Source organism: Lineus longissimus, chromosome 6 (assembly GCF_910592395.1).
Source record: "Lineus longissimus chromosome 6, tnLinLong1.2, whole genome shotgun sequence".
Lineage (NCBI taxonomy): Eukaryota > Metazoa > Nemertea > Pilidiophora > Heteronemertea > Lineidae > Lineus > Lineus longissimus.
This window is the reverse complement of record NC_088313.1, coordinates 4,890,269-4,913,739: the sequence shown is the minus strand read 5'-3', so window position 1 is coordinate 4,913,739 and position 23,471 is coordinate 4,890,269. Positions and strand designations below refer to the sequence as shown.

At 40.0% G+C, this 23,471-nt stretch overlaps 2 protein-coding genes across 4 annotated transcripts; one reads left to right on the top strand and one right to left on the bottom strand.

The window, feature by feature from the left end:
- Window positions 1–100: 100 nt before the first annotated feature.
- LOC135489567 (polycomb group RING finger protein 3-like) lies at window positions 101–9,063 on the bottom strand. The gene is made up of 8 exons (XM_064774966.1): window positions 8,963–9,063; window positions 8,138–8,266; window positions 7,006–7,102; window positions 6,102–6,157; window positions 5,506–5,571; window positions 4,556–4,776; window positions 3,487–3,567; window positions 101–2,724 (listed from the first exon to the last, which is right to left on the bottom strand). Exons 2-8 carry the CDS (start codon window positions 8,256–8,258, stop codon window positions 2,677–2,679), a joined length of 690 nt encoding a protein of 229 aa, XP_064631036.1. The 5' UTR covers window positions 8,259–8,266; window positions 8,963–9,063; the 3' UTR covers window positions 101–2,676.
- A 31-nt stretch (window positions 9,064–9,094) lies between these two features.
- LOC135489161 (NADPH-dependent diflavin oxidoreductase 1-like) lies at window positions 9,095–22,517 on the top strand. Of its 3 annotated transcripts, none has more exons than XM_064774374.1 (14): window positions 9,095–9,221; window positions 9,814–9,999; window positions 10,756–10,833; window positions 11,273–11,370; window positions 11,778–11,876; window positions 12,505–12,606; window positions 13,694–13,894; window positions 15,245–15,366; window positions 17,538–17,713; window positions 18,318–18,473; window positions 19,166–19,280; window positions 20,001–20,087; window positions 20,570–20,843; window positions 21,974–22,517. In XM_064774374.1, exons 2-14 carry the CDS (start codon window positions 9,865–9,867, stop codon window positions 22,116–22,118), a joined length of 1,788 nt encoding a protein of 595 aa, XP_064630444.1. In that variant the 5' UTR covers window positions 9,095–9,221; window positions 9,814–9,864; the 3' UTR covers window positions 22,119–22,517. The 3 variants fall into 3 exon arrangements, with proteins under 3 accessions (XP_064630444.1, XP_064630445.1, XP_064630446.1); XM_064774375.1 differs by having other exon boundaries at window positions 9,095–9,267; XM_064774376.1 differs by lacking the exon at window positions 9,095–9,221 and adding an exon at window positions 9,340–9,428.
- Window positions 22,518–23,471: the final 954 nt, after the last annotated feature.

The window sequence follows — 23,471 nt, the reverse complement described above, 5'->3', positions numbered from 1 at the left end:
TCGCTGAAGTAGGACACACTGTCTTTGGTTGAGACAAGGGACAATTGTCATCGCAGCGTGAGAAAACAAAACAAAGTAATATGTCTTATTTTTTGTTTATTTAAAAACGTTTAAACAATAGTAGACTCTTTTGATGATTATAGAAAGTCACAGGACAATTGAAGGGGCCACTGCAAAAACTTGTTTACCAATATTTTGGATATTTCACTTCCTGTGTCGTACCAAAGAAAAAATGGCACCAATGACGACATCGACAGGGGGACGACAGATTTAGCAGTGAACACATCCAGGAGAATGTTTTGTAGGTCAAAGCACCAATAGGAGGAAGCCTTGAGTAACTGACATTTCCATCATTACACTTACTGGGTTCTTCCTCTCAGCAAAACTCCTGTTTACAGCATATTGCTTTTGAGGGCATTTTCAATATCTTAAAACTTGTACATGTACCATGTATAGTAATACTTTTGATTTCAGTCAATGGAGGACAATGACGAACACATTGATACAAAGTGTTGTATAGTAATTGTAAAACATTTCAATTACGTCAGTGTTGATGCGGCTCCTCATTGGATGGAGACGCATGAACGTTGCCTCCCTGATTGGTGCAGACAAAGCAGCGCGGCGATTTTGGTTACCTGGTTCTTGCAGAGATCCCTTCAAAGTACAATAACCCTGGGTAACATACAAAGTGTTTAAAACAATGTTTCAGCAACATTTACAGACACTGAGCCGTCCATAGAGTACATACGCACCTAACCACCGATTTTCTGCCCCCCTATGGCCATAGCTCCCCTACTCTCTGTCTGGTACACATTAGTAAGCCATACATTCAACAATGTACATCGGTAGAATTTTGATGCATTTGACCTTTGTCATCATACTTTCCACTCTTTGTATCAATCACCTTGCCATAAGAAACAGTTTCTTTTTATGCCAGAATTTAAAGCTGATCAGCTGCTGCCAGGCATCACTTTAAAGGGGGACTATACGCAGGAGTATGGGGCTAATTTGGCCATCTTCAAGTGACTAGTATACACATTAAGGGCCCTTGGTCATGTCAGGCTCAGCTTTAAATATATCCCTCGTACAAGCGTCAATCATTTCGACGTACTGTGAGATGTGAGAGACCCCTATTGGCGACTTTGTGTAACTTTATCTTGCCTAGCTGCTGCCTATATTTTCTCTTTAATAGTCCCAGTACTCGCACTTGACCTGGTATTGACTGGCCACTAACTGGAATCAAATCCTGCACAAAGTATGCAGTGCGCAGACACAATATCGCAAGAAAGCGACACAGACAACTCTCAACTGCAAAGACGCATGGTACACTTAGGGATGGACCCCCGTCCCCCCACCTGGACACACCTTGTACACTCTGGTACCAATTCCCTTGTCCTGGTGCGTGTGAACTTTATGGACAGCCCCTTATTCTTGGTCAAAATATATTGATCAAGCCAAAGTTGTTTAATGCAATTTTGATTTTCTTTCTTAGTAGAAATTACAGGAATTTAACAGTGATTGAAAGTGAGTATTAACTTGCCACGTGATTCAAAAGTTACCAAAATACAAGAATCGTCTTCAACATGACCAATCATGTTACAAAATTTTACATAATTTTTCTGCCAAACAGATTAAAATCCACAAAGTAGCCAAAAGATTTCTAAAGGAAAAACATTGATTCGTAAAACAATTATTGTATTCAATCACATGATTCAGAAGGACAAATTACATGACCAACAAAATAAAAAACATTCTTTCTTCACATAAAATGTCTACCATGGGAGACACGTGTTGGCATGGAGGTTCTATAGGAACTTGAAAGGATGTGGCCGTCCTCACAATTTCTAAAATATTTCCCATTCTACAGCTTGCAGTAAGCTGTAAACCAGGTTAAAAACGAAAATAAGTATCACCTCCTCCCCTTGATTTGGTCAACATCCTGATTTGTCAGCATACAATGTTTACAATAATCATGGTAAAATAGAAGGTCTGATGACAGAGCCATCTCCCACCAATCACTTGGCCACAGGCTCACAAAACCATGCTGCTACGATTGCATTGACATTGCTAAGAAGTACATGATCTCCAGACAATGCTCTTTAGTGTTGTTTATAAGCTTTCTTTTTGGTGAACTTGAAACTTGAGGACGCACAGGGATCCTCGACACTGTGGTCCGTATCATTGGATTTTCTCACCAATGTGCACAAAGATGTGAGTGTCAACGCATACATTACAGTGCGCCTCAAAAAAAAGCTTTTCTTTAAACAATAGTAATCATTTGGATGACCTCAGGTTCTGATATCCGTCCAACATATATATATAACATACAGTAGAAACTCTGTTAGCGGACACCTCTCTATTAAGGACACCCTTTTTATCAAGAACACTGGTTTTATTCCCAAACAGGTCATTTCCATTCGAATTGACTCTGACTCTGTAATCAGGACATCTCTTTGTCACGGGCAGATATGGTCAGTCCAAAGGGTGTCTTTAATAGAGAGGTTCTACTGTACAGTCAATTTGTCAATTAGCAGAAAATATAAAACAATCAGTGTAAGTCTTAGCACTTGCTACATAACAGGCCTACATGTGACGCTACTACATTATACAATGCACATGTACAATGTATACACAATTTTTAAAAACATGGAAAATTCAGTAAAAAGGAATTTACTCTCAGCTGATTTCTAGTCTTGGTCTGTACTGCAGTAGTAAGGGACAGTCCTGAAAAAGAGAAGAGAGGGTGATTTTAATTGTCTTCAGACACGTGCAAGGCTAAGAAGAACTGAGCCAAGCAGCTGCAGGGTCCATCCCAATGGGTACTATTAAGTTGCCTTTATTTCATTTTCAGGCCAAATCGAGGTTACACATGAAAAAAATTTGGTGATTTAGTTTTACAAAGATGGTGTTGGTCCACTTCAAAGAATGCAGGCCACTCGATTGCACTTTGACTATGCCCCTTGATGGTGTAGTATGACCAGCATGGGCCCAAAATGACCCCCACCAAATATATGCATAAATTCTCAAAAGTATTCTTCCAAATTTGTTTAACTTACACTTAAATCAAGCACACTGTCCTTTTATAAGGAACATAAGGCAAAAACAAAGCTGGTTGGACTTTAGAATTGCAATGATATATATAAGTCATAATTCAGTGCCCAAATTAAAGGTCTTCGCTGTTCGTTAAAGAAATTGAATTTGTAATTGAATTTGAAAATTGTCAAATGCGGAAATACATACTCAATACAAATGTCAACATTGTCGTTGTGTAAACTGATATACAAATACTATGAATACCAAATTTAAACAAATTTGTATTCACAATAACTGCACTACGGCATTGTGTATATAGTGGATTTCTATTTTACTGGACCACAAGTAATCACGAACAGTGTACCCCTTTAAGGTTGAAAAATAGACTGTGTAGTCAAACAGATGTATTAATCGAAAGGCCAGGAATCTACCTCGAGTTCAACTTTTACTCACTTTGAATCCCCACCTGGTAACAACGACAAACTTCAACGTGTGGTCCTTTCCTAGAATCTCTTCATTACATAACACATCAACCTGGAAAAGGAGACATCATAGAAAATATTCAACAGTCTAGAAGAGGATGGATGGCTTTCCATCCCCTTCTAGGCTGTTCAAAAGTCTAGAAGAGGATGGATGGCTTTCCATCCCCTTCTAGACTGTTCAAAAGTCTAGAAGAGGATGGACGGCTTTCCATCCCCTTCTTGACTGTTCAAACCACAAAATACGAAAACATCATTTATTCAAAAATGCAATATTATTTGTTTTGGTGTTCTTTTGTAACATTTGTTCATTTTCTTTTGCATCGACCCTCAAGAGTAAGACGCCGTGTTTTATTGAGTCCAATAGGTGGCACTTTCACTCGTGTGTCTTTTCAAGGCTCATGAGGAGGTAAATTTTGATACCAGAAAAGCAACGAACAAGATGAAACAACCATGCCAAAACCAAATGCAATCACGTCTACTGAAGTTGAAGCCATTGTTGTGTCCTTGCTAGCTCTTTTAGCTGGTACCGCGTTTAGTCGTGTGACGTTATTTACCTCATCAGCAGCAGGCTTTATCATAGCGTTGCTTGCAGAGGCCTTAAAAAGGTCAACGCACGCTACACCATCTATTGAACAGGGATTTATTAAAGGGGTACAGGGATTTATTAAAGGGGTTTAAGATTTATTTTGGAGATCTAAGTCGAGCTGCAAAAATGTTTCACTTACAGTAGAACCTCTCTATTAAGGACACCCATTGGACTGACAAGTGCTGTCCTTAATAGAGAGGTGTCCTAATTAGAGAGATCAAATTGAATGGAAACAACCAATTTGGGACCAAAACTAGTGTCCTTAATAGGGAGATTGTCCTTAATAGAGAGGTGTCCGCTAACAGAGGTTCCACTGTACTTATTTTACCAGCATAAATTATTTAGCAAACAAGTCAAGCGGATTCATTAGACTTCAGATATGCTACAAATATACCTGATTGAAATCAACAAGGTACTACATATACCAGTAGATCCAGGTATAAAACGGACTTACGTCTTTAAATCTGTCTGGGGTGTGATATATTTTTAAGGCGATAAATTTTTTGATATGCGTCACAGTAGCTTGGGAGGAACACCTGATGTAGCGTTTCTTGAGTCCCTTCAGCTGGGTGCCGCTACATTCCAGGCATATATTCACTTGTTCATCCTTGCGATGATAGTCTACATCCTGGTCCACTTTGGGGACAGGAGGTTGCTGCTTTTCAACTTCATTATCTGGAACAAAATTTCATCACAGTTTAAAATAACAACGCGGGTAATGGAGAACAGTATGTAATTTGTCTTCAAATGGCTATGTCATAGAAAAGGCAGTTGTTTAAACTATCGGACTGGCACTGAAGGTGAAATTGACACAACATATTCAAATCTGCTCTTGTTGCTGACAAGGGGCTTCGATTCCTTGGCCAATTCGATAAAGGTCAGGATAGAGACAGAAATCTTCAGGACAGCTTGGCCCCAAGCTTCCTCCTCCAACCTCTTATTAATAATAATAATCATGAGACTTATATAGCGCTAAATCCAACTGGCTTCAGTCACTCAAAGCGCTTCACACTGTTACCCCTAGCTATTGGCCTGTACTTTCGTGGTTCAAGCTCTACTCTCTGGGAGTATCACAGGTCCAATGCAGCTATGCAGCGCTCGGAACCAACATTCACAGTTTGCCATCTCTGCCAGCTAGGTACCCATTTACTCCTGGGTGGAGAGAAGCAAGTAGGGTAAAGCATCTTGCTCAAGGACACAAACAGCGGTGACCCTTTCAAGAATCGAACCCACGGCCTCCCGATTATGAGCCCGGTGCTTTAACAACTACGCCACTGATCTTTCCAAATTTCTCATTGTTTGGTATATGAGCCTGCTCAGTCCTGCACAAGTCTAAATCAACAAAACACAACTACATGTAAAATGAGTTCTCTCATATTGAAATTTTTCACAGAATAGTCTTACCAGCTATTGCCCTTGGTGGCAGTATTCCTCTGGAATCGTAGAAGTCTCTCTCCCTTTTCTCCTCCTCTGAAAATGATGATGTTACAGAAAAGTTTCAATGGCTTAAAAGTAAATACAAGTACATGTATAAGTACAGAACTTTTGTTCTTCATTGAACGCATAGCTGGCAACAAAATATTAGTTTGATTTCAAGAGTCTCTATAATAAATAGAGTCACATCTGCTTTAACTCACGAGTGTCTTTCCATATTATTACCCTAGCTAAACCTAAACAGGCCTGTACATGTTTGTTCAAGCTCAATTCCCAGGGGTGTATACTTTTCTCGTACCGCTCAGTGTGAGGACGCAATATTCATGGCTCCATCTGCCAGCTGGGTACCCTACTCCTGGGTGGAGAGAAGCAAGTCAATTTTTATGACTTGCTTGAGGATGAAACAGCTGTGATCCTTCCGAGAGGCATGACCTCTTGGTATCAATGCAGCACTCTAACTCTATTACCATATTATCAAATCCAGGCCCCTCCGAAAAATTAACAAAAAATAGCCAACTCATTGTATACCACAGGTACTGGTACATGTATGCCATAATTTCACCTACTTTCTTGTAATTCTGCCACAATCTTGTAAACGATATCTTGCATTGTTCGATCATGGCTGAAAGAAACAGAGGTACGTCATGAAACACCTGTGAACCAAATTACTTTTGAACTTCGTAAATGATGAAAGTGCCCCATGCAAACTAATCCCTAAACCTTTGAGTTTGACTGTCAGGTCACTGTCCTCTTGGACCTACAAATGTATGTGCTAAAAACTACTGGGCTTTTTTGCAATATTTGGTTTTTTTCTTGCTACACTATCCAACTGAACAGTCCCCTTACTGCGTATATTCGACACTTGAAGGTGACATTGCCCCCCCCCCTAGCTCCTGCCTATAGTCCCTATAATACAACAGGACACTAAAAAAGAATTTACACTATTTTGATTGGCAATCCCATGCTTAACCAAAGCAAAATATCAGGGACATGGAAAAAATCATTCCCAATTTACTACTCTACTGTTCTGATGATTCATGCCAAAGTATTATGCAATATTCAACCCACATTTTAGCTTTATGACTACCGATAGACATTTTAAACACTACAGTAGAACCTCTCTATTTAGGACAACCTCAGGACTGACAAGTGCTGTCCTTAATAAGAGAGGTGTCCGCTAAGTGAGTTTCCACTGTATATTTTATCAAATACACTACATGTAAACAGTCCAAATACAAAAGTATTTCTCCTCGATAAAATAAAAGGGTGCAACACCCTTCCCTTCTAAATGTGTTCCCTGCCTTCTTTAAGAAAAGCTCATGCACTTTTAGTAATACAGTAGGGCACTACCCCTGCCCTTTTTCTCATTCACCTTTCCCCTTCCTGTGCCTAAAGTATTTTCAAAATGCCTGCCCTTCCAAAGTTCTTGAACTTGAAGAGACACTAACATGTACAGTACCCTCTACTAACCTGATATAATTCTTGGGATAACTCTGATGAATAACCAGGCCACAGTTTGGACATGAATTGTGCTTATCAAGGTACTTCACTATACAACTCTTGCAGACTGAAACAAAGTTAACCAAAATCAGACTCAAGACGACATACATGTATTATGATATCAAAACACTCTTTTAAAAAATTGACAAGAAAAAACTTCTTGCGACTATGTTTAGGGCAAAAACCGAAGAATTTGAACGATTAGATTTTAGATAACTCGAGTGGCAAAAGGAAAGGAAACATGCAGCTTATTCATGAGCGAGTTATTGCTTAAATCATGTAAATTGGACATTGATAATATTGTCACAGCCTGCATCCAAAGAATGTGACAGGACTATCACAACCGGAGCTAAGATGACGTATCAGGCCCACGTTGATAACTCTCTCAGGTCTCTATGGCGATGACTGTCACAACCTTAGGAAATCTTAACTTCCACATTTTTTTAACCTTTTGGAAAGACTGCAAGTCTTGTCATACAAATCTTGGCAAAACAATCTATCTTTTTACAACAGATCAGCAAGTTTCAGAATACAGTCTGCTCTTTGACACACAGAATCTTGTCCCTCATTTCTGTATGACATTACATGTGCAGTTGAGTCATCGCTCCTTTGTTTCCTTCCATCTGTCCTGTGTAATGACATGAATGAAAGTACAGGGTTCGAGCAAGACTTTCTTGATATGATTTGAATTCAAACTAAAGTCTTGACAGAACCATGGGGGTCCTGTAGGCCCTTACAGATTTTTCAGTTAAAGGCCTACGTCATTCCTTAAAAATTTTGAATTCGTAATAGAAATTTTAAAAGTCTAATCGCAGAAATATACGTACTAAATATAAATTTCAACATTGCCGTTAAGTAGACTGATAATAGTGATATACAAATACTATGAATACCAAGTTTAAACAAATTTGTATTCATAATAACTGCACTACGGCATTGTGTATTAGTGGATTTCTATTTAACTGGACCACAAGTAATTACGAACGGCGTACCCCTTTAAGGACTTCAAAGGTCGGTCCTGGACCAATTTTCATGCTTTTCATGAATTTGGGGGGGACATATCTCGAGCCCTGGTTCTATTTAAGTATATACTGGTACTTACATGTGTGCAAACATTCTGTTATGGTTGTAGCATCAATGAGGTAACCTCGACACAACCCACATGTGATGTGAGGATTTACGTGTTTTAGCCTCACCTTTTTCTCACCACCCTTGCCCCTCATACTAGCACCTGGAAAAACATCATTTTTATTGTAACATCTACCGGTAACAATAGCCAACATTGTCATTCCTATAATGCACACAATGAGCTCTCATTTTCTATGTGGTCATCCATAATAACCAACATTAACAAGTTGTACAAAAAATAGTACTTGGTAGACGGGTGGGTGACAAATGTACCCTCACATTCAGTTCACAAATCAGAATTCCGTGACCTCTGGTTGCGAGGTGCCGAGTTTTGCCCGTGAGTTGATTGAGGAAGGAAACTCACAACTTTTTCTCCAGCTAACTAGGTCTGATGGTTTAGATGACAGCGACATGCATGAATAGCCTAGGTCTCTTCGAAGAAGACGCACACTCAGAAGGCCTAGGCCTACCCCAAGTCGACTTCGGACAATACTTAGAGACACGGCAATCCTTTGTTCAAGGTGGAACGCATGGCTGCGCCAAAACAAACTTCTTCAAAATCGTCAATACAATTGGCCACTGCATACATTTCATGTGTGACATGATGACATGTCACACACACATGATGTGTATGTCATGTGTGTGTGTGATACACTGTATGTATAACTGTACAGGCCTAATGTATGTGACAAGTACAAAGGTCCAAAAACATCACCAGATAGAGGTGTCGAATTTCACAACTTCTGCACATCTGAGAGCTAATTACTACTGAAAATACTGCAGTATACTCTAATGATACCTTCTGCATCAACGTGTGTACTTTAGAATGTATTTTGAGGTGTCATTTTCGACTATTCGTGAAGAAACGATCAGGAAATCTGTCCTTTATCAATAAACCGGAAGTTCATTTTCAGCGCCCTCTATTCCCCAATCGTCTTACGAAAGGGAATGACTCTCTCACCATAAAATCACTAATATCATCAAATTTCAATCATCTGTCATCAAATAGACAATATATATCAATCAGAACTAAGAAAGAGATGTAAAGAAGCTTGACAGTAATTATTGTTTTGGTGCCATTTCTGCATTAGAAGGGTTTTTTCGGTCAGTAATTTTGTTACCGAATTCCGGATAGAGAGATGTGTGTGTATCTGCAGTATTTATTGTCGGACATATGCTGTTAATTTTTAAGAAAGGTTATACGTGACGTGCAGATTACGTCATCTCATTATTGGACAACATGATGAAAAACATCGTCTTGGATGGTAAACACGATTATATTGTATTGTTAAACAGCTCTGCCCATGGACGGTGTGACATTTCGAATCCAAGCTGTGTCGTGTTGACTGTTGTGCTGACAAAATCAATTTGCTGTCTATGGTCAAATATGTGCTCCAGTAGGCACTCCAGTATTGAATGTGTTATTTATTCTCTCTGTGCGCCTTGCAATTTCCAGGTATCTTTGGGCAAAAAAGTTGGCTTGTAATTGTTAGGGAGAGGCACCCTTAAAAATCATTCCTCTCCAAAAGGGGGCGGACACCTCAAAAGCCACCCCCTAAATCAGCCGTTTAATTAGTATAGGCCCTACGCCATTACTTTCATGTCCCTTCCTAATACTAATTAATATATACAATGTACCATCACTTCCAGAAATCTTCTTGGAATCTGTAACGGCAAAACACTGTCGCCATTGACAGCAGGATGGATGAACGAAAGGTAGTGATTCTTTATGGTAGCCAGACAGGCACTGCCCAAGATGTTGCTGAAAGACTGGCAAGGGAGGCAAAACAACGACATTTTTCCATTTTCCTATCTGACCTTGATAGTTATCCTGTGGTTAGTAAATACTGAACAACATCAGTCAATCAATCAATCAATCAATCAATGTTGGCATTTGTAAAGCGCTCCAATTACTCAGCGAGTGGGTATTCTGCAGTGCTTTTTCCCCAAAGGCAACTGCAAAAAGGTGGGCCTTTAGGAGGGACTTGAAAGTCTGGAGGGAATCAATGTTACGGAGCTTTTGCGGCAGCTGGTTCCACAGTTTTGAAGCAGCTACCGCAAAGGAACGACCACCAAGAGTCTGATACTTGAACCGAGGAACCTCTAGGAACATCGCAGATCCTGATCTAAGGCTTTGGCGATTGATCATTCTTAACTGAATCATGGATCTGAGATATCCTGGAGCCTCCCCAGTCAAGCACTTGAACTCAGTCCAAGAGCAGAATCATGCACTGGATCCTGAGCTTGACTGGTAGCCAGTGCAGGTGAACCAGTATACAGGAAATATGGTCAAACTTTGCAACCAAACTCACAACTCTTGCATCAACAATGAATATGACAAAAATGCTACTGACGTTGTATTGTGGAAGAAAAATGAAACTCTTATTTGAGGAAAGAAGGTAAAAAGAATAACAGTCAGGAAAGAAGTTGAAGAGTGCAGATTCAAAAGTCGCTAAAAGCCATTCGGAAAAAAAGTTATGGCAAAGTGGAGCTGACAGTAACAAAGATCTGAGTACCATAGTGTTTCAATGTACAACTTGATTAACAACAACAAGTTAATTACAAAGCAATAACTTCCTTAAATATTTGCAGGCACAGCTGATTCATGAGAAGTTAGTGGTGTTTGTGTGTTCTACAACTGGCCAAGGCGACCCACCTGATAATATGAAGGTTTGAAATGTTTCATTACTTTTTTGCGCAGTGGATATTTTCTGGTTCATAGTTATTCAAAGTTTCGATTAAGTGACTGTCCTTGGGTGACCTGGTTGTGGTTTGGTTTTAAGATACAGTAGAACCTCTCTATTAAGGACACCCTTAATAGAGAAGTGTCCTGATTAGAGAGGTCAAATTGAATGCAAAGACCCAATTTGGGACCAAAACTAGTGTCCTTAATAGAGAGGTGTCTGCTAAGGGGGTCCACTGTAGTTCTTTGAAGATTTTAAGATTAATTTGAAAATCTAAGGAAATTGTCCCGATTGTTGGTATGTGACGAATTTTGCTGTAAGTCTTGATTGATGACCACTTCAGCTTAAGTAAAATCAAAAATATATAAGCAAGCCATAAATACTTTTTTTACAATATCTCTCACAGTCTTCAAAAATTCTTTCAGATTTTCTGGAGGTTCATTCTACGGAAGAATTTACCATTGAACTCCTTGAAGACTCTGCAGTTTGCTGTCTTAGGGCTTGGCGACTCATCCTATCAGAAGTAAGTGTCATTTCTCAGAGAGGAGTTTACCAAAATCTGCATTCGTTTTTGCAAATATGTTGAGAAGGCATTCACAATCATGCGGTAATGATGATGTACGTTAGTTGTATCAAGCCATAAAAAACCGTTTGTCTTAGTCTTACCCGTTTGTGCCTAACATCGTCATGAGGAAAATGTTCCCTTTAATACTTTAATAGACACTACAGTTAAAATTTGTCAAGCAGAGTATGATTGGTGCTTGTCAAGCTAGTTTTGACATGTTTGATGTCCGTCACCAAAGATCCAATATAATCTGAATTTGACATATTGTTATAATTTTCACATAAATAACAACTGTTAAATAGCTGAAGTAGTAAGTTAGATAATCTACATGTATGTTAGTTCCTCTATTTTCTTTACAATTTCAGATTCAACTTTATTGCCAAAATATTACATAAACGCTTGCGCCAGTTGGGTGGATCCGCCATTTTGAATCCTGCACTTAGTGATGAACAGCATGACTTAGGGTAAATCATAATTCTATTTACATCACTGATTGATCGAAAGTTTCTAATTCCAAAGTAACTCAAAGGTATTTGACTACTGCAGAATAATGTCTACCAGTAAATTCTGGTCTTTTTAGGACTACAAAGAAAAGTTTTTTCTTTCAAAGTTTCTAAAAGTAATGTCACTTTTATAGTCAATGACCATCATAACCAAGCCTGAAAGAAAAGATTTTCTTTCGAAGTGTCCTAATATGGCAGTTGCTTCTCAAGTCATTGACCATCATAATTAAAGAGATCCAGTCGTGGCACAAGTCTTTATTTAGACTAGCTGAACATGGTAAAAATAACTATGGTAATTACTACCTCTCATGCAGCTCATTGGCTACATAATCAACTACCTGAGGGGAACTTGAAACTGCTAACATTTATCAATGGAAACTTATTCCCGCCTTAGGTTTTACCGGGCCGTTCAAAACTCCCCATTTTTATAAGCGTTTCGCTGTAGGTTTCCTTTAAGTCCACAAACTTCTAGTACCGGTTAGGAGCTACATTTGACATTTTGTATATTTTGCGCTGAAGCATTTGTACACATATAACCGCCATACCGGCAAGGGCATATCTAACTATTAATACCTGCTCATGTTTTCAGCCAAGATGCCATAATCGACCCGTGGTTACAAAGTTTCTGGGCGGACATTCTTGAAAAGTATCCATTACCTCTCGGGAAGCAAATAATAAGTGGCAATATCTTGTAAGTTATTATCATAGAGACTGCATTGTAGTTCAAGTGATTTAGTTATTCACTTTCATTGTAATATCGGTATGCACATTCTCAGTGTTCTCCACAGGGTTTTCTCAAGGTAGGGTGATACCCTTGATTTTCATGACGTTTTACCAGTGTGCAACACAAGGTAGGGTGGTCAGCAATTTGAGGTAGGTTGGCCCTATAGGAACCCTCTACAAAGTTCTAGAGCAAGGTAGGGTGGCTCTTCCAAGGTAGGGTGGTAAGCTGCCAAGGTAGGGTGGGCCACCCTGACAAATAGCCTTGTGGAGAACACTGCATGCCAAAACCTCCATATAAACTGTTAAATCACGACAAAAAACTTGGTAATGATCTCTCACAGCGGGCCACACTCATTTGACAAGCCATCACCTCTGTGATAGTTCAATATTATGTTTTTGACGTCGACAGTAATCTAAGGCCGAAGTTACATAGACCTCATTCGTTCATTTCCCAGGACTCATTTTCCCCTTTTGCTTTCGTTCCCCTGTAAAAGCACGGCCTTGTGGCGTGCATTCACCGAGGAATGAAAGAAAAACCCGGAAAGTGACTCGTGGTAAATGAACGAATGAGGTCTATGTAACTTCGGCCTTAAGGACAATTTCTTCCACGTGAATTTTAAAATTTTTGTTTTGATGATATTAGTTGATCTTGAATCGAAAACATGCGTTATAATAGCTTCAGAGCATGATGTTTTGGATCTATTTTGGATCCATCATGCAGGGAGATGTGTATGTGTGCAACCTTCAAGGGACAATATAGGCAGCAGCTAGGCAGGCAAGATAAAGTTACACAAAGTCGCCAATAGGGGTCTCTCACACCTCACAGAACGTCAAAACTATTCTCACTTCTACAAGAAATATATCTAGTGCTGAATCAAACGCGGTATCGTGCCGTTACTGTGTATATAAGTAACCTGAAGATGGCCAATTTAACCCCCTGCTCCTGCCTATAGTCCCCCTTTAAGAAATCAGCAATGGTGCTCAGCCTGCCACAGTTGTGCACAAGTATAAATTGTGACGAGTGAACCTGACACCTCAATTGATATTATTTTCAGACCTGCTGCAAGATACAGGGTTGAATATTTGGACAGCACAGCTGAACTACCAACAAGTCAAAGGATTCAAAACCAGAATCAAGTACCGAACAGAACTTGTCCGCACCATGCTAAACTCCTATCAAATGCTCGCATGACTGCTTCAGATCACTTCCAGGATGTTCGGCTAATTAGGCTGGATATTGACGGATCAAACATGAGGTAGGACAGTCGTTGTTACTATTAGAATGGCAGCGCACCATTCTGCATCCCACGCCGACTTCATCTCTGTGGTCAAATGACTGTTATGTAGATAGATTCAATTTGAAATAATGAGGAACCTGCACAACAAAACCTGCAAATAGGGAGCCCTGCAGGCAAGTGGACCATGGTTGTAATGAGAAAGCCATTTCCCGTGTCAATGATTATTGAATATTTCATCCCTTAATTACTCTACATGGAGAAATAGCACCAACAATGTTGTTTTATTGGGCCTTAATTCTATTTTGTTAAAGTTTTTGGGAGAAAATCAACAAAACTTAATTTTAATGGAAAATGCACTGGAAGTGTACCTTTTTGTACTGGTGCTGCCATCTGGATTTTTTAGTTGTGCAGGTTCCTCATTGATGAGCATTTCCATATTGGCCTGGGTCCATGTACGGGCCATGATGCCATCTATGATGATGATATTGTCATTCCACTTGCATCCTTAACTACAGACTACAGAGTGGCTCAATAAAAGTGCTACACATACAAAATGGTCAATATCATTTTGGTATCTACCCTCAAACATACATATGTTCTTGAAGAGCAAGCTCTCTCGATTAATTTGACACCAGCAGAATCATAATCCTTCAATGGTTGACTGCACAGGACAGATTTTATTGACTCATGTGAAATATCACTTGCGCCAACTTCTCAGTGATTAAACAGGACAAAGAGGAAGCATTCTCAACATTTAATTTATTCACAGTAAAAGACAAATAGGAAAATTACAAAATGAATCTGTTAAATGTCAATCTTCAACTGTGAATAAAATTTAAAATGTTAAAGATTGCTTCCTCTTTGTCCTTTGCCCTGTTCAACCACTGAAACTGAAAGGTTGGTGCAAGTCAGATTTCACATGAGTCAATAAAACATGTCCTGCGCAGTCAACCAGGGAACGATTTTGAATCTGCTGGTGTCAAATTGATTGAGAGAGCTTGCTCTTCAAGTACATATGTATGTTTGAGGTAAATGCCAAAATTATAATAGATATTAATCATTTTGTAAGTGTTACATTTTTATTGAGCCACTCTGTATAACATTTTGAATTCCAAATTTGACCTGTGTGTGAGACAGTCATAACAGAGCGGTTAACCAAGTCGCAGGCTATCACCACAACTTGGTATACAACTTCATTATTCCCACCTTATGCACAGGTCCAGTCCGGAATTAAAAATATCATTACACTGGGAAATTACGTCGGCTACAATTTCCAAAATGTCCTGGGTTTGATTTGAATCCCACTCTTGCCTAAAATTCTGAACTTGAACAGCATATCTGATACAGTGTGCATGTTCTCTCCTACAGCCACAGCCCTGGTGATGTCCTCATGATCCACCCAAAAAATCAGCCCGACACCGTCACAACATTTCTGGAGATGTTTAATCTACATTCTGAGAAAATGTTTTTATTGAAGCAAAATGACCCAGGTGAGTAAAATGAATTGAGATTCATGGAGGAGTTTAAGATAACTTCCTGCAACCATACTTGTTTCATGTAGCTGCTTCCGCACTGCTTCTCGGGATGGTTTTCTTGAAAAAAACATTGCAGGTTTTTAAAGCCAACAGGAAGAGATCACACTGTTCTTTCAAAAGTGTGATATATCGTACTTTACTGTAGCAATGCCAAATGATGAGGCTGGTCAGTTCAGTATATGAATATCAGTTTTATTTATACCATATTCATGAAGATATTTACATCAGCTCAGTTTCGTTTCGTAGTTGGTTGATGATACTGAAGGAGAACCTCTCTGCTAACATTACTATCGAGGTCACCCTAAAACTGGCAAGTGCTGTCCTTAATAGGGAGGTGTCCTGATTAGGCAGGTCAAATTGAATGTAAACACAACCAATTTGAGTCCCATACTACATGTAGTGTCCTTAATAGAGAGTGTCCGTAAAAGAGAGGCGTCCACTAAGGGAGGGGCCACTTTACATTTTACATGTTTTTTGATGATGTAGTGTCCTTAATAGAGAGGGTGTCCGTAAAAGGGAAGCGTCCGCTAAGGGAGGTTCCACTTTACATTTTGCATGTTTTTTAATGATGTAGTGTCCTTAATAGAGATGGTGTCCGTAAAAGAGAGGCGTCCACTAAGGGAGGTTCCACTTTACATTTTACACGTTTTTTAGCTCACCTCTTAGCAGAGGTGAGCTTATCCCATACCGTGGCGTCCGTCGTCCGTCGTCGTCGTCGTCGTCGTCGTCGTCGTCGTCGTCGTCGTCGTCCGTCGTCCGTTAGCAGGGCACGTTTCGTAACTGTTAGAGCTATTGAGTTGAAACTTGGTACACATGTACCCTTATGTAATGACACCTTGGAGACTAAGTTTCGGTCCGATTTGTTTCATGGTTTGGCCACCAGGGGGCCAAACGTTAAAAGTGAAAATATGCAATATCTCCCTTAATAGTTGTCGGGAAATTTTTAAAAAAAATATGGTAGGTACTTCTAGCAAAGGTGCATCATATATCCTCCGGGTTTTTGATTTGACCTCCTTTTCAAGGTCACAGAGGTCAAAGTTTGCTGATTCACTGAACAGTAGCATGCTTCCTATCTATTTTAGCTAGAAGGTTTTAAACCAGTGTGGACATGTATCTGGGGATTCTCTATTCCACCCCTAAAATGTTCGGCCGTTCGGACATCAAATATGGCTGCCAGGCAGCCATCTTGAAAAATAAACACAGTACTATTACTCCGAAACTAATGATCGGATTGCAACCAAATTTGATCTGGATGTATATCTATGTACTCTCTACTAAATCCTTGATTTTTTATCAAATGTGATAGCCAATATGGGGGCAAGGCGGGCATCTTGAAAAATTCTTAGTTTGGCCACCCGGGGGCCAAATTTAATGTCCAAAGTTAAAATGTTTGATTGCTCGTTTAATAGTGGTCTGATTTTCATAACATGTTCATGGTAGGTACTCCTGGCAAGGATACATCACATATCATATGGGTTTTTGATTTGACCTACTTTTCAAGGTCACAGAGGTCAAATGGTGTAAATTGGCCGTTAGGATGTAACGATGGCACGTTTCTAAACTGCAATGACTATTGATCCCAAATTTGGTACACATTTACCCCTTAGTCAGGTGATCTCAGGGACCGAAGTTTGGTCCAATATGATTCACCACTTGACCACCAGGGGGCAAAATCCAAAAACCTTAAAAATGTGATTATTCCTTAACTTCTTGCCCGATTGCCACCAATTTGATATCATATGTACATCTAACCGCCATACAGTATATGTCACACAGGTTTTTAATTTGACCTTCTTGTCAAGGTCACAGAGGTCAAATGGCGTAAATTGGCCGTCAGGCCGTAACTATGGCACGTTTCTTAACTGCAATGACTATTGATCACAAATTAAGTACACATGTACCCCTTGGTCAGGTGATCTCAGGTACTGAACTTTGGTGCGATCTGATTTGCCGTTTGGCCTCCAGGGAGGGTGCCAAATCCTAAATTCTTCAAAATGCCATTATTCTTAGTAATTACTTGCCCGATTGGCACCAATTTTATATCATAGAGAGGGTGTCCGTAAAAGAGAGGCGTCTACTTAGGGAGGTTCCACTTTACATTTTGCATGTTTTGTGATTAATTTCAGACTACCCTTTACCACCGAATTTACCCCAGCCATGCTCGATCCAATACCTCGTAGAAAGTTATCTCGATATCAACTGTATACCTAGACGATACTTCTTTGAACTTCTCTCACATTTTGCCAAGGACAGTGAGCTGGAACGTTTCAAACTCAGAGAGTTTGCATCAGCAGAGGGACAGGTATGCAGTGGTCATAAGCTTCCTTGAACTTCTTGGATTTTGCTAAACTTACTCAAAAAGCAATGGGTTTCTTGAATTTCTGGAAAAACTGGGCTTTTAATTCCCTAAAACTGGGATTATTCTTGAATTGCGGGTGTGTTTCATTCTTTTGCTGACTTTGTTTTGTAATCAAGACTTGTGATTTCTGCAATGACAGTTTTCGCAATTTCAATCATTTTCATCATTAAAAAAATGTCCACGGACATGAATGTGCATACCCCTTCTTTTGGATATACAGTGGAACCTCCCTTAGCGGACACCTCTCTATTAAGGACAATCTCTCAATTAAGGACACTAGGTTTGGTCCCAAATTGGTTGTTTCCATTCAATTTGACCACTCTAATCAGGACACCTCTCTATTAAGGACAGCACTTGTCAGTCCCGAGGGTGTCCTTGATAGAGAGGTTCTACTGTACCATGCTGGTATAAGCAAGCACCAAGGTTAAATTGGCACATGATCCAGTAGTACTGGCCATCACAACCGTACGCTATGTCTTGACCAAAATGAAATGGTGTAGTACTACATGTGGTCCTAACTCAAAATTGACTCATATTGCTTTTCCAGCAAGATTTGTTTTCATACTGCAACCGAGTTCGTCGTACCACGCTCGAGACGCTTCAAGATTTCCCTGGTGCTGCCAGCCTGGTGCCAATCGACTATCTCTTTGACCTCATCCCAGCTATGCAACCTAGGGCTTTCTCCATTGCAAGTTCTCTCCTGGTAAGTTCAGATTTGACATGATTCCCGTAAATTTTCATTCTTTCAAGATTATGTGGCCTATATATCAGTTCACATTACCATAAAACCTCCTATTCATTCTGGCAGTTCTCAAAAATCTATAAAAATTCACAATTTCACAATTTCATTCTAGCAAATCACGAAATTTTTTCAGTTTTTCTAACGAATTTTGATTTTGATCTTTACAAATTCTCATTGAAAGAACAATCAGTGCATTCACGAGCACCAATGGATATTTTCCATGTTCTAAACATCAAGTGCAAGAGGCAATTCCTCTCCAAGTTTAGAGTGATTATCATTTTTTTATTATAAAACATTTCTATACACCCTATTCATAAAAGCAATGCTCTAAGGCGCTTTACATTTAAAACATTCATTCATCACAGACATGACATACGAAATATAAAAATACAGCTCCGAAAGTTAAGAAATACAATAATGTTGTCTAAAAAGATGTGTCTTTAAACGACCCTTAAAAGATTGAACACTTGGTGACCCTCTGATCGTTGCCGGCAGTGCATTCCACAGACCAGGAGCAACTTGTCGAGCTGTATCTTTTAGTGCGAGTCCTTGGCACAGACAAGAGGCCCTGGTCCGCGGAACGCAACTGCCGGTTTGGCACATGCTTTATGCCGGTTTGGTGATGCTCGGAAGTACAAGTTATGGTATTTCAGGCTCATCCGAACGAGGTTCAGATTCTAATGGCAGTAGTGGAGTACACTACCAAACTGCAGAAGCCAAGGAGAGGTGTGTGTTCTACATGGATGGCCAACCTTCATCCCGATACAGGTAATACTTGTACCTAATTGTCAAAGTGCATCTTGCTAAAGTTTTTTTCATATCGTCCTGGCCAAAGGTATTAAAGGGTAACTCGTGTCAAATTTCACCATATAATGTTTTAGCTGTTTTTGACAAATGACTATGTCACTTTCTCATAAATCGGTAAGGTTTTCGAATCGAAATGCACATTTTCTAGAAATTGATGGTTTTAATCCCGCCCGGACGGCTCGCTTCGATGCCATTGAAATTGCGCCACCCCGACGATGTTTTCGTTGATGACGTCACAACATGAACATTTTCGCGGTCGCGGTGGTTTACATTCGATTAAAACAGCGATTTTATAATAAATCTATTCAAAAATGGAAAATTTGAGCTTTACATTTGTGATCAACAATTAAAAATGGACGTATTCCCGCAAAGTTGTAAATCACATCATAGTATCACTTTAAGTTCAACTCGGGAATGTGACCAGATCACGTTTACCAAAAGATAGTGGTGTTGCACAGCACTAGATTATCCTTAGGGTAGGCCAAAGCAATGCTGAAGAGTATACTCCGCATCTTCACGGTGTCAACAAAATCCTGTCAACTCTGACACTGGCTGCCCAGGACTGTGTACTTGTTTTGGGGAGGGGAGTAGTTCAGAGAAAGTACGAAACTCTCTGTGACAGTGACCTATGCTTAGCTTTTTGGTTATCAAACTTTCTACCAATTCATTTTTTCACTTCAGATGACATCCGCATTCCTGTCTGGATCAAGCGGGGGACAATAACATTCCCGACAAACCATGACACTCCTGTGATTATGGTGGGCCCAGGCGAGTACATTACTTAAACGGTTAATTCATTGAGTCCTGCCAATGCCCAAGTCTGTCGTCACTGGGCCTAGGCCTCTTGTGGCCCGTGCTCCAAAACCCAGTGTGTGCACTTCAACCTCAAAGCAGAACCCACAAGTAGAGTAACAATACTTAGGCCTCCTAATCAATGGTTTGGTAAGTCCAAATTTCGTCAGAGACTTCCTTCATGACCTTCAGTCACTTACTTTTCAAATACTAGTCCTCTGGCTTCAAACGGACTCAGTAAGTGACTGAAGGTCATGAAGGAAGTCTCTGACGAAATTTGGACTTAGTATTTGGAAAGTAAGTTAGGAGTATCAATGGACCAGTGAGGAGGAACAGACTCCGGCCACGCGTTGTTCCAAAAATCTGGATTGCTGTGAACCTATATTTCCAAAAGCTTGAGCTATTACTCATTCTGCTCAAACAACCTGTATTTTTATGTCTGGTTGGCTTTTTTCCAGGCACTGGGCTTGCTCCGTTCAGAAGTTTCATTCAAGATCGTGTTTCCAGGGACCATGGGGGTTTGGTGCTATTCTTTGGCTGTCGGAGCGCCACCAAGGACTTCTATTGCTCCTCAGAGTGGGAACCTTCGATAGATGGCGGCCTCCTCAGGGTGTTCACAGCATTTTCTCGTGACCAAGAGGAGAAAATCTACGTCCAGGACAGGATACTCGAACAGGCTGGTCTCATCTGGGATCTGATTGAGAATCAAAAAGCTTGGTTCTTTGTTGCAGGGTAAGATGCAGGGTCCAATTCTTTGTTGTTGGTGCACTGTATGGCTTATAGGCTTTTTATAAATAAATGTCACCTTTCTTTTGGACCGCTGTGCAAAAACCACTGGGGCGATTTCTTCAAAATTTCGTTTTTCTTCAATCTACTTTTGGCCCCCAACACAATTTCCAGGTTAGAGATTTGCAAACTATTGAATAAGTTTGTCTCTTGTTACTTTACATGTACAGGGAGCCGCTGTGGTGTAGTGGCTTGGACTCACGACCAGCGGTCAGGAGGTCCCGGGTTTGATCCCCACTGTCGGTGTGAGACTGTAGGCTGGTCTCTCTGTCTTACTTGCCTCTCTGCACCCAGGTGTATAAATGGGTACCGGTCAGAAATGCACAGATTATAGCGCTGGTTGAGCAGCTCATCTGTGGTCTACTGAAAGGTTTCAGGACAGATCGGGGTTGAAGTGTTAAGTCGGATTATAACCTATATTGTAGTTGATATCAGACTATAAACCCTAAAAACTTTAACTTTAATTTTATGTTGTGGTAAACTTCAGGTACCTGTGGAAAGGCGATTAAAAAGATGACCGAAAAATATAGTGGAACCTCCCTATAGCGTACACCTCTCTATTAAGGACAACCTCTCTATGAATTACATTACTTTTGGTCCCAAATTAGAGGTTTCCCTTCAATTTGACCCATCTAATCAGGACACCTCTCTATTAAGGAAAGTCTCATATTGATCTAAAAAGATGACCAAAAAATACAGTGGAACCTCCCTTAGTGTACACCTCTCTATTAAGAACAACCTCTCCATGAAGGACACTACTTTTGGTCCCAAATTGGAGGTTTCCTTCAATTTGACCCATCTAATCAGGACACCTCTCAATTAAGGAAAGTCTCATATTGATCTAAAAAGATGACCAAAAAATACAGTGGAACCTCCCTTTAATAGCGTACACCTCTCTATTAGAGACAACATCTCTATGAAGTACACTACTTTTGGTCCCAAATTGGAGGTTTCCCTTCAATTTGACCCATCTAATCAGGACACCTCTCTATTAAGGACAGCACAGACAAGTGTCCGTAGTAGAGAGGTTCCACTGTATTTTCGCAAACCATCTATTAAACTTTGTCACTTTTCAGCAATGCCAAGAGGATGCCAGATGACGTGAAGGCAATAATGCAGCAAGTGATCATGAAAGAAGGATCAATGACTGAGGACGAAGCTGAGAGATACGTCAAGGATTTGGAAAAGACGAAACGATATCAGGTAGAGGCCTGGTCATGATACAGGACGATTTCTCCGCATGTTTTAGACTTTTGACACAGTTGTCTTCCGGGGAACCTTGTGTTAAAGGGGGACTATAGGCAGGAGCAGAAGGGCTAATTTGGCCATCTTCAGGTGACTAATATACACAGTAAGGGTCCTGGGTCATATCAGATTCAGCACTAAATATGTTGCTTGTACAAGCGTGAATCATTTCAACATATTGTTAGATCATTTCAACGTATCGTGAGATGTGAGAGACCCCTATTGGCGACTTTCTGTAACTTTATTTTGCCTGCCTAGCTGTTGCCAATATTGTCCCTTTAAGTGATTTATACAATGCCTGTGCTTTTATTTGGCTCAAGTATACTATGATAATATTATTAAATAATAATTGTTTAAAATATGAAATAAAATTATCGATGACAATGTGAGACTTTCTGAGTGGTTTTTTTAACCTTGATCTGTCTTGTACAAAGGTACAGTAGAACCTCTCTATTAAGGACACCCTTGGGACTGACTAGTGCTGTCCTTGATAAGGAGGTCTTCCTGGTGGATGTGTCCATTGCAGGTGGTTCAATAATTGCCTGGACTCTGTACTGATAATATATATTGAATTGGTGTACAGTAGAACCTCTCTATTAAGGACACCCTCGGGACTGACAAGTGCTGTCCTTAATATAGAGGTGCCCTGATTAGAGGTCAAATTGACAATAGTGAAATGAACAAACCGTCCGTCTGTCTCAACATGCCAAGCTCAGAGCGACATGCGACTGGTTTTGCTGGAACGGGTCACATATGACGTTTAATGGAGAGGTTTTACCGATCTTATCACAATGCAAGGACTGGAATGACTCTGGACCATAACCAAGCAAGAGGGCCTTCGCCACCTATACCAAGGACTACTAAAACACAAGTGCCTAACTCAATTTTTGGCCAAATCGAGATTTTTTAAAGAAATGGCTCCCCATAGTAAGCCACACAATCTGAACTATATGCATAAGTCAAACAACCAATCACAAAGCTGATTACCTAGAAAAAGCATTTTCGCCTAACTCAAGCTTTTGACATAGGCATTTTTCTCTCGGACACTGGCATTTTTCTGCGACAGGTAATATTCCACATGCACAACTGCCTATGTATCATTACGTCCATGGGAAAATGCCCAAGTCAATGATGGAAAGTGCCTATGTCAAATTACTGTTAGTTGCATTTATGCCTATGTCAGTTCAGGCCTTATGTAAGCCACATTTGGCAAAATCAGTTATCGTATCATTTTTGTACTGTTATTAAGTACTTTTGTAAGGTAAATTGAAAATAAACACAAGTTTTTGAAAATTTGAATAGGTTTTCTTTAATTTCTGAAAAGTACAA

What these genes read in the sequence shown, in the direction of transcription:
- LOC135489567 (XM_064774966.1), bottom strand. Translation starts at nt 8,258, where the DNA reads ATGAGGGGCAAGGGTGGTGAGAAAAAGGTGAGGCTAAAACACGTAAAT. An exon ending in GCCACCAAGGGCAATAGCTG is followed by an intron (nt 4,777 to 5,505) that starts GTAAGACTATTC and finishes ATTTTGTTCCAG; the next exon opens with ATAATGAAGTTGAAAAGCAG. An exon ending in CCCCAGACAGATTTAAAGAC is followed by an intron (nt 3,568 to 4,555) that starts GTAAGTCCGTTT and finishes CTCCTTTTCCAG; the next exon opens with GTTGATGTGTTATGTAATGA.
- LOC135489161 (XM_064774374.1), top strand. Translation starts at nt 9,865, where the DNA reads ATGGATGAACGAAAGGTAGTGATTCTTTATGGTAGCCAGACAGGCACT. An exon ending in ACCTTGATAGTTATCCTGTG is followed by an intron (nt 10,000 to 10,755) that starts GTTAGTAAATAC and finishes AAATATTTGCAG; the next exon opens with GCACAGCTGATTCATGAGAA. An exon ending in ACCCACCTGATAATATGAAG is followed by an intron (nt 10,834 to 11,272) that starts GTTTGAAATGTT and finishes AAATTCTTTCAG; the next exon opens with ATTTTCTGGAGGTTCATTCT.